General features: G+C 36.0%; 1 protein-coding gene across 2 annotated transcripts in view; it reads left to right on the top strand.

The window, feature by feature from the left end:
• Positions 1-2,470, top strand: part of LOC117115550 (ly6/PLAUR domain-containing protein 2-like) — a 20,184-nt gene extending 17,714 nt beyond the window's left edge. For both annotated transcript variants that reach the window (XM_033259396.1, XM_033259398.1), the window contains exon 4: positions 712-2,470. In XM_033259396.1, coding sequence (XP_033115287.1) covers positions 712-1,062 — 351 coding nt within the window. In that variant the 3' untranslated portion in view covers positions 1,063-2,470. The remainder of the gene's footprint in view (positions 1-711) is intronic.
• Positions 2,471-10,776: the final 8,306 nt, after the last annotated feature.

Genomic DNA, 10,776 nt, shown 5'->3' with positions numbered 1-10,776 from the left:
ATGTATGTATGTGTATATATATATATATTATTAATATATACAATATATATATATATGTATATATACACATTTTAACAACGCATTTATGATGAATTTTGGCGTTCATTTTACTTCATTTTATTAAACAAAATTTTAATTTTGCTTACCGTAAATGCTCGAATAGAGCCGCTCCAAATCAGATTTTCTTCGCTCTGAGCGCAGCTCTCGAATATGTGTAATGTGTAATAAAACACCGTGAAACAAGCTTTTAAATACAATGTATACAGTGTTAATACAATGAAGACAAAAACATTTCTTTATAAACATTTCATTTATTTACGGTGACGTAGGACCTATCATAGGCCTACTGAACTACGGGAACACGTGGTATACCGTAGGTAACATAGGAACGGGCATGGAAAGCGCCACGCCAATATTTTTTATAAGCGTCGCTCTCGAATGTAGCGCCGCACTTAAGCCTCCCACAATTTTATAGGCGCTTATTTGAGCACCTACGGTACTTGTCAGATTTAACACAAAGAGCTTTTATTTGTGACAGTAAACTTGTTTTTACTTTTCAGAAATCCTGTCAAGTTTTAATGACTTTTTAAACTTTTTTTAAGTGCTTGTAGGCCTATTTCATCTTGTAATCTTGTTTGGCTTTGTATTCTATGGTATTCCTTGATAATGTTGATTGTTAACTCTGTATTTCTCTGTTACCTGTCTTTACAGACGGCGAAAACTAGCATGCCCATGCCAGGGGGTTCTCAAGGCCAGTTAATGACAATGTATTCCAGGAGTTGTGAAGTGGGTTGTTATGCAGCTTGTATTGATATTCAGGATGTGCAGGGTATGACTGTATGTACCCAGTGCTGCAACACTGATCTCTGCAACAGCAACTATGTTGAAAGCGGAACGGGAGGCGGAAACACCGGCAACAACCCCAGCAACGGCCAAGGCAACGCACAACCAGAACCGACGATGCCCATGGCCAATGATATGACAACTAAATCTAGCGCTATCAAGGTTGTTGTAAATTTTGCAGCAGTTCTCTTAGGTTTTTTAAGTGTAACAATGCTTTAAGAATTCAAATTGGTAGACATTTAAAGTTACTGTAAAGCTGAATATTTTTTTTCAACTTGCTGTACTTGTGTGGAACGTTAATACCCAGTCAGTGGCGGATCTGGAGGGTGGGGGTGAATAGGGTGGCTAGCCACCCCCCTTCGGTGACCTCGAAAAAAGAATGTTTCGCAAATCGTTCACCCCATTGCTAAATCCTAGATCCGCCACTGCCAGTATTGTGATATACCAATAAACTTTTGAGCCTAATTTGTAATTTTCTACCATTACGTGGATACTGTACAATATTTAAAACAATAAATTTAGGCCTATAATAAAGACTAGACTATGAAATATTAGTACAAATGTAACACAATTTGTAAAGTTTAGAATTTGTAAACGAAGTAAGTGTCCTCCTAATCAATCTTTTGGATTTCTCACTTTTAGTCCAAGCATTTAATCCACAAGAGACGTACAGATATTTTGATCCTTCATCAAATTAAAACCCAATTGATCAGTAATAGATGCTGTATATTGTTAAAAGTTTAACACATTTTACATTGACATCTATATAAATAATTATGTTAGATTTGAGTGTTACCATTCATTGATGAATACATTTTAACAAAACGTTTTAGATGCACTAAAACAAATGCAAATGCTACTGTATAGGCAGGGACGGAAAGGCGCCCGACAAACGCCCGACAGAGGGGGGGGGGCGAAAGTGCGGGGGATGGACTGATCGAGACAACACTACTGTAGGGGGTCCGGGGGCTTTTCCCCTCTAAATTTTGTTTTCTAGACGCCCGAAAATAACATATGAGGTGTTTTGGGCGAACAATTATTTCTTTTTCCTTCCTTTTTTTTAAACTTTCCTAAATGGGGGCTCCTTCTAAATCCTCCCCTGGTAGGTACGCCAGAACACATAATGAACCCTTCCGCTAAGCCCGCCCCTTTGATGTTGCTAAGGCCCCCACCCATTTGATGTTGCTAAGGGCCCACAAAATGACAGTGTAAAAACATACGCAAACACGTGTTTGTGAGACACGCGCTTATTCCTGCCCCTATTCTGATTGTTCATTTCTTAAGTTTGCTTAAGGTCCATTGCAATTCGCCTTCTGCGCTCATTTCTAAGCATCGAGATATCGTTTTATAAATAATGTACAATACGATAGTACGATAGTCCTCCTATAAATACACGGTGTAGGCCTACGTTTTAAAATGCTCGGTTTGTAATTAATGTAAGTTATAATGTAGGTTTTTTTCAATACACTTTTATCAGCTTTAAGGTAAATTTTAATACATTATTTGTCAAAGAATCTAGTTGTACTGTGGCGTGAATAATTTTGAACAAAATAAAATTAGAATCCTCTTCAAATGAAGTGTTTAAACTGATACAAGAGGACTTAATTAAATTTACTCACGCTCGATATTCTTTGTATCGTTTATTTGTGTAGTTTTATACAAGTGTTATACACAATAATATAGAGGTTAGAGCATGGACCTGGTTAGAGGATATACTGTATATATATATATATATATATATATATATATAATGTTCGATCATAGGCCCATATATCTCTGTAAAATTCCAGCTCTATTGCTATTCCTCCTTCAAGATAATCATTAATTATCTCGTAAATACTGTAGTTACTGTATTGTGTACTGGAAAAGTGTTGCCAATCCAACTTTTCACCCATTGTCGGACCACTATAATCTTAATACTAATACTGTAATAAATTATAAATAACAGCAAAATGAAACGCTCAATAATCAATCATGAATGAATCAATCAAACAATATTCAGTCACTGCTAAAAATATCTGCAGGGGCGAAAGTTGGGCCGATCGAGACAACACAGCCCCCGCAAAAGTTTTGTGTTCTAGACGCCCGAATAACATTTGAGGCGTTCTGGGCTATCGTTTTTTTTCTTCCTTTTTTCTTTTAGTATTCTTTTTTTTTTCTCAAAAGGAGGGGGCGGGGCCGGGCCGCCCCCTCCCCCCAAAATCCGCCCCCTGATCTGGACTGAAAAAGACGTAGGGGAGGAGTATTTGTCCATATAAATGAGGGTTATTGTCACCAAATAACGTTGGGAAAAAAGAATTTTACATGTTCTCCAAATAATGAAATATTAACTGTGAGTGTGCGTTCTTTCTATTATACCTAGAGAATTCTTGCTCGTTGTAGGCCTACTACTCACAGTGTAACCATAACCATATATAGGCCTGAGAAAGAAGCAATCTCCGAACCTGGGTCATGCCGTCCACGACATTGAAACGAATTAGGCCTATCCCGATGTTTATCATTATTAATGGCGATTTTAATATAGGATGCTTACTAAAAAATACGGGGATATACTGCTATCGACATGATGTGCGACACGTGACACTGCGATTCTGGCGTTTGCTACTCTAAAGTTAAACATGCCGATAAATCTTCACCATTGCCTAACCTTGGCAAATGTGACCATAACCTTGTTTCACTTGCACTTAAATACAGGCCAATCTGTCAACAACAAAAACCAAAGAAACGAACTGTATGTAGATGGACACATGAAACTGAAAAACAGCTTATCGGCGCATTTGAATGTACAGCTGGTGGTTTTCTTTGACAATTCAAACGACATTAATGAACTTACTGAATCCGTCTGTGGCTACATACATTTTTGTACTAATATTGTTATGCCAACTAAATCTATCCAATTATATGCCAATAATAAGCCATGGATTATCGAAAGTACAAGGGATATAATGAAAAGGGAAAAAAGTGGTTTTTGGTAACGGGGAAAGGGAAAATAATAGTATTAATAAAGAATTAAAAAGAGCTATCCGGTTGGGGAAAATGCTAATAACAGAAATATAGAAAGTAGCTTTACTGAAAATAATAAAAAAAAGTATGAAACAAAATGAGAATGATGAGCGGATTTTTTGCGAACGGCAAGAAACAATTTAACCCCTTTTCCAGATGTATCATGTCAGTGTGCAAATGAATTGAATAGCTTTGTTAATCACGTTGAAACAGATAAGTTAATAAATGAACTGGGAAATAATATTATAGTACAGTAATGTCGGAATTCCTAAGTGATGAATCTACTGTTCGTAAGTACCGTATTTGAAGAATATTAAAACATCGAAAGCATCTGGGCTAGATGAATTTATACGATATAAATGATTTATTTAAAATGTTGAAATTTGCCATGAATAATGCTTGTCTTGTACCGTACTTACAGACTCCTAACATAGAACACTTTGTCACCCAGCTTCTATCCGTATAAATTTATATTTCCTTACATCATAAATAAGTCTACTCTTAAAATGTTTGGCATAGGTAATCTTTATTGAATATCCAAGAAATAATAATCTAATATGATCGCAATATAAAGTCCACTCTTTAAATGTTCAGCATAGATAGTTACGGAGCATTTTGCTTGTATATCAATATCATTAGGCCTATACACGTCAAGTCATATCCAAATTACAAGAAATTACGTTTTATGCACTCACCAACGATTGCCAACTTTTCTATGCTTGGTGGATATATTGCTCTCTTCCAATTTGTATTGCTTGTGGGGAGGATATAATGCGTAACTCTTATAATTTCATATTTCTAAACATTGTCTTGGGTATATGATTAATTTACATGATAGATTACATCTACAGGGTGCCCAAAACCAAAAATATCAAAAATGGATAAAATGCGTTTTCCCGAATCACAGCAGAATAGATCACTGCTTAAAATGTAAAAATTTAAGATTTGTTTGTAAATCACAGAAAATCACTAATTTTTTATTTAGTACATTTTCGACTCACATGAAAATGTAGACCTTTTCAAATTTGGTGGGGTACGTACGCACCCGATGGCACCAACCCACCATTGGATATACCGTACAAACCTGTAAAACCTTACATTTTACTTCCCAATTATTGAATTAATACAGTATTACGCTTATCAATTAAATATCTTCTCAATTTTCGAGTATTGTTTTAAAATGTTGCTTCCTCCTACAACACTGTTGGGATTTTAAATTAACATACCATTCCTGTCATTGCCAGGGTCGTAGCTAAGGGGATCCAAGGTTACATCCCTCCCTCCACCCCCCCCCCCCCACCCTTGTAAAAAAAAAAGTTGTAGAGGCCTAATTTAGAAGGAAAAAATAACCAAAATCGACAACAAATATTATTTTGCTATATTTTGTTAACTATATATAGGCCCTTAGGCCTAATACAACCTAGACTAAGTAGTGACTTCCATGAATGATCCTTATTCTGGACCTGAAACCTGACTCGAAAATAACCGGAATGCTGCCCGAGGAGGATACATTTGTTTCTAGGTAAGGGTATTAATGTGTAATAAAATGCTGTCTTTGTATTCCTGGGATGTTTTAAACTATTTTGTGAATATACTGATGGGGGATGAAGGATATATAGGCCTATATTATAGTAGTCAGCCTGAACACACCTCCTTGTACGACATGTTATAAGCTACAGTAGGTGGAAATTTCGTTGCCCGCCGCTCGACTTTCTCTAATAAAATTATGTCTTTAATTGAGGCGACCAAGTCTGATCAGAAATCAAGGTGTGTTCGACTAACCCAATATAAAGAGATCTGATGTTATTTACTGACATTCAGTTTTAATAGTTCCTAAGACTTCATAAATTTGCAATCTAGATAGCTGACAACCGACACACACTGTTTACTCAAGTTTTTTTTTTATGGAATCAACCTCATCAAGAACAACACCGTTAATGCATAATAATAATGTATGTTTCGTATTATTGTATACCCAAAATACATGACTTTAGATTTATTGACATTATTATTGGCAGTAACTTTCATTACACCACTTGGATAATACATCAATATTGCTTTGTAATCAACCGCTGACTGGTCTAAATAGTTTTATGTCTTCGGAAAATTTCAAAATGGATGAGTCGATGGAAATGTCAATACTGTATCATTAATAAAAATGAGAAAAAGTTCTGGGCCAAGAACTGACTCTTGCGACACCCCGCTAACCGGGGCCCATCACAGTTTCCTACCGTTTACTACTACTCGTTAAGATCGGTCCAAAAAACAGTTCCTAATCCACACCGGTACCCAATTCACCATCCACGCTTAATTCAATTAGCTAAACTTCCGATAATCGAAATACATGACGTCAACTGGAAACCCTGGTCAATGTCTATAGTGACTTTTTATTAAAACGGTTGTAAATTAGTTAGACACGACCTCCTAATTTTCAGATAGTATTAGTAAATTATTTTTATCAAGATAATAGTATCCCTTTATATAATTGACTTTAAATGTTTACCGATTTGTAATTTGCCGGTGATTTCATCGATTCATGGATTCAAATAAAAAAGAATATATAATAGTACATTTTTTCCGTTTTATTTAGCTTTTCTTAGTCAGAATCTTTTATATAAACATTAATTTTTCGAGTGGATTTCTAGATTTTATTGGAATAGCAAAGTTTTTCAGTGTTTGGCCTACTTTGGTATCTAGTATAAGTCACAGTCGAAGATATCGCATCGTACTCTCAGCTGCTTAGAATTTCCGTATGGCTGGTTTTAAATATCAGTGAGTCAGACCATATCCTACAACCCTTAAATTTTCTATTGTGACAACCGTGTTGTGGCCTCAGAATAGCTGATTTAACACTGGAACCTTCCAAGAGTATGTGCGCATGCTCTTCTTCTCACAAATCGGGACCTCCGCTGCCGATCGGGTACTGGGACTCTATCTATAGGCGTAATCTCAATGATTAAAGTTTAAATAAATTTGCATAAATATGACCGGTATAGAAGAAACTTTGAATTATTATTATTTGAATATAAATTTGTTAAAATACAGAAATAGGAATTCTTTTGAAGAGAATATACACAACTATGCCGGTATTAAAAGTAGTTTTATTTTGACTATAGAACGCAATCTGATTCCGTATAGTAGTAGGCTACGAACTTTTCCTACTAGCAGGCCGTAACATCAGTGGCGTAGAGGTCTTGAAATGGAAGGGAGCTGATGGGGTTGGGAAGGTGGGGATCGGTGATTAGGTGAGGGGATAACTTGCAAAATAAGGTGATTTGAGGTGATTTTTACTACTTGAGCATGATTTTTGGGGCCGGGGGGAGGGCGCGACTGGGGATAGGCGTGTATTTTTTTTTCTGGTGGGGGGGGGGGGGGGGTGCGCGCCCCTCACACATCTTAGATGCCAATACCTAGCATATCCTGCAATTTACTCTACGGTTCGCCACTGATTTTTAAGAACTTTAAAAGTCATTGGTATACGGATTCTGTTAGAATTTTTTATGGGAATTAATTTGGATTTTCACCGAGGCGTATAGAGAACCTTGATGTTTCTCTGTTGAATTTATATTATTTGCAAAAAAATAAAATAAAAAAACATGATACCATATTTCTACGTCGACGCAATGATGCTCCTTTTGCAGTGCACGGTAGTGGAGCCCTTGGCTTATCCTGGGGTGGAAGGTGCTGATAGTCAACATACTGCCTTTGAGTGTCTGCGCATACTTATACTTTATGGGGAGTAACAGTGCCTCGATGGTCGATGGGATAATTGGTATATGGATTTTGCTTGAAATTCTTCTGGGAATTATATGGATTTTGTGGTGTAATTGACACTGGAGATGTGCGCTTTATAAATCTTTATTATTATTATTATTATTATTATTATTATTAAAGGAAACCTCAGAAGTAGGGAAAACCCATTTCCCGCCATCTAGGAATCAAAATTTTCCGGGGGGAGAGTCCTCGGACCCCTTTTTTTTGGGGTTCATCGATTCATGGAATCGTTTTCAATAGGCGAAAACCTTGAATTTTAAAGAACTTAAAAGTCATTAAAAGACGCCACAGAATTCCCACCATTCAGGAATAAAAATTTTCCAGGGGGAGGAAAGCTCATTTCCCGCCATCTAGGAATCACAATTTTCCCTGGGGGAGAAACCCCGAACCCTCTTTCTTTTTGGAGTTTATCAATTCATGGGAAAAAGAACACGTATGCAACTACTCATTTTTTTCAGTGTATGTATACACACATAACAGGCCCATTTACTGTAAGAATGAGTTTACCAGACCGTTTTCAAGGTGGAAAACCTTGAATTTTAAAGGACTTTAAAGTCCTTAAGTCTTTAAAAGACACCTAGCTCAAAGTCGGGAAAGCTCACTTCCCGCCATCTAGGAATCAAAATTTTCCAAGTGGACCCCCCAGACCCCCTTCCTTTTTGGGGTTTTTGGGAAAAATTTTGCCCCTCCCCAACCCCCTAAATTTGAACCCATTCATATTCCCATCTTACTAGTGGCCCCCTCCACACTTTGAAAAACGTTCCGCCAGGGTTGGCGCCAGAGGTGGTGGTGGGTGGGGGGGGGGCTGGGGGCTATATCCCCCTCGTCAGGGAAGCTTAGCCACCCCCCCCCCATGTCGGGGAAGACGAATACATTCCGTTGGGGAATAAGAAAAAATAAAAAATAAAAAATTTTTACATGTCTGTTCGTTTAGCAACCATATTGCCTTCATTGACCTATTTGTGTACGGTTTGTGTTAAATTTTCATCACAATAACATAAATTCAAGTGCCGTTTTATTGTAAGTTATCCGACTACCGTATATTACTTTGAATTAAGCCCATGAAACAACATTTATTCATTCTTCTTCACAATGAATTAATAACTTTCAAACATCTATTGGAACGTAAGTCAGCTGAACAGTGTCAAAACAGCGTTTTGGCACTATTTTTTAAAATTTCAGTGCATATTAATGTTAAGTATCGAAATTTAAAAAATACAAATGCCCCTCCCCCAGTTTAAAAAATTCTGGATCCGCTCCTGTTCAATGGGACTAATTCAAAATGTTTGACAAATGCTCGTTTGGATATCCTCATGAATACACCTTGATCGGGGAGCAACCTCGTGGTTTACAGATTTCAGGCAAAATTTACAAAATTTATAACTTCACTTTGAATTATGGGTTTGTAGTGTGACGTTCCCGGTGACATTGTGTTTTCTTAATTCATCGTAGTATAATATTGTCACAAATTGGTGGCCTTACAATTTACAGTAAGACATTATCTTTATCCGTAATTTTGTTCTTATTAATTCTTATTAATAATTCAGATAGTATTGTAATGTAATACGGTGTTTTTTTCTTTTAAAAAAAATAATATAACATGTAAAACGGATTTGAAAATAAGTTAGTTATACTCTTTGTTTCTCGTTGTTTAAATTTTTTTTTTAAATCGGTTTTGGAATTTCGACATTAAAAAACATACATGAAGTCATTACGGTAGTTTTATGCCTATCAATTAACTAATAAAAAATTACCAAAATTCGTCAAATCTCCGTAGCCCCCCTGTGGCCCCAAGCCGGCTGCCCCCCACCCCCAGCCAAGTGAGGCGCGCTTCGCTCGGTTAGCCCAGAGTTGCGACATTGAGAATTTAGAAGCCATTTTGTGTCATACGCGATGCGCGTTCTGTGTCTAACGTGATGTGCGTTCCTGTGTATAATATTGTATAAATACAGTTAGCAGCCTCTTGTATAGTTTAATTCCATTTAATCTTTTTAGCAGTTGAATTTCATGTAACTGTATTTATAGATTTTTTTAAAATGATTTCACTACTTTATATCCAATTTCATATTATAAATACTGTAATAATTTACTATTTTTATGCAGTACTTTTAAGTCAGGTACTAGCTCTGGCTATGTGACGAATATCGATTCAGACGCTTCCGTGACAACAATTTTCAAAATCTGTTATGGGCTTACACCATTATGGCTATTTGTACAGTATGAAGGCCAATAGCTCGCACGGCGATTAATGCTTAATATTTAATAGTTGAAAAAGAAAAAAAAAATAGAATTTAAGCCAAGGCAGGCATATACTTCCTACGTCACAAAGACGTAAGTTGGTCGAAAATTTACAATTTAATCGCCTAACTTTTGTTTGCCATATTTTCCTTCTGTTTTCATTAGTCGGAAATCGGAAAAGCTTTGTACTATCAGATTGGTTTTTGCAGCCAAACGCTGAACAGCCAGTCATCCTAAGCTATAGACCTGGCCTGGACCTTAGCCAAGTTCCCTTTTAAGTACTTCCGATCTCAGTCCATGGTACAGAAAACAATTTCAACAATTTAATAAAAATATAATTAAGATTATTATAATACGTAAAAATCGAGGAAAACCTCAAGAACGCAAGTACCTTTTTAAATGGGTGCTAAGGACCGAAGTAAGTTATTTACTTCCGCCCAAAAACAGTTTGAAAAAAAAAAAATCAATTTACTTGATCATCATCAGGAATAATGATAATACTATTATTATTGATGATGCTTAAATAAAAATAAAACGTTGAATAAAATTTCCTTGTCATTTTTGGAGTGACATCCTTAAGTACTGGTACGCATCCTAATGGTTAAATTGCCCATTTAACTCTCCGTTAGATTTATCTATAATATATACATATATATGTTTCATTTAATTTTTAGTTGTAACGTAATAGCTTTCCTATAGTATACGGTACAAATATTGATTTGGCCTATAATTTATAATTACCATATAGGCCTAGGCCAGAGTATAGGTCTCGTAATTTATATATATATATATATATATGCTGTCTCTTATACACATCTAGATGTGTATAAGAGACAGGTATATTTCAACTTCAATTTTCATAAATTGGCCAAAATTCGCCAATTCTAATTTTAACAGATATTAATTAATAAATGATTA

Source organism: Anneissia japonica, unplaced genomic scaffold (assembly GCF_011630105.1).
Source record: "Anneissia japonica isolate Jap-2015-1 unplaced genomic scaffold, ASM1163010v1 scaffold284824_len513422_cov204, whole genome shotgun sequence".
Lineage (NCBI taxonomy): Eukaryota > Metazoa > Echinodermata > Crinoidea > Comatulida > Comatulidae > Anneissia > Anneissia japonica.
The sequence above is the reverse complement of the archived record's forward strand: the minus strand, read 5'-3'. Positions and strand labels throughout refer to the sequence as shown.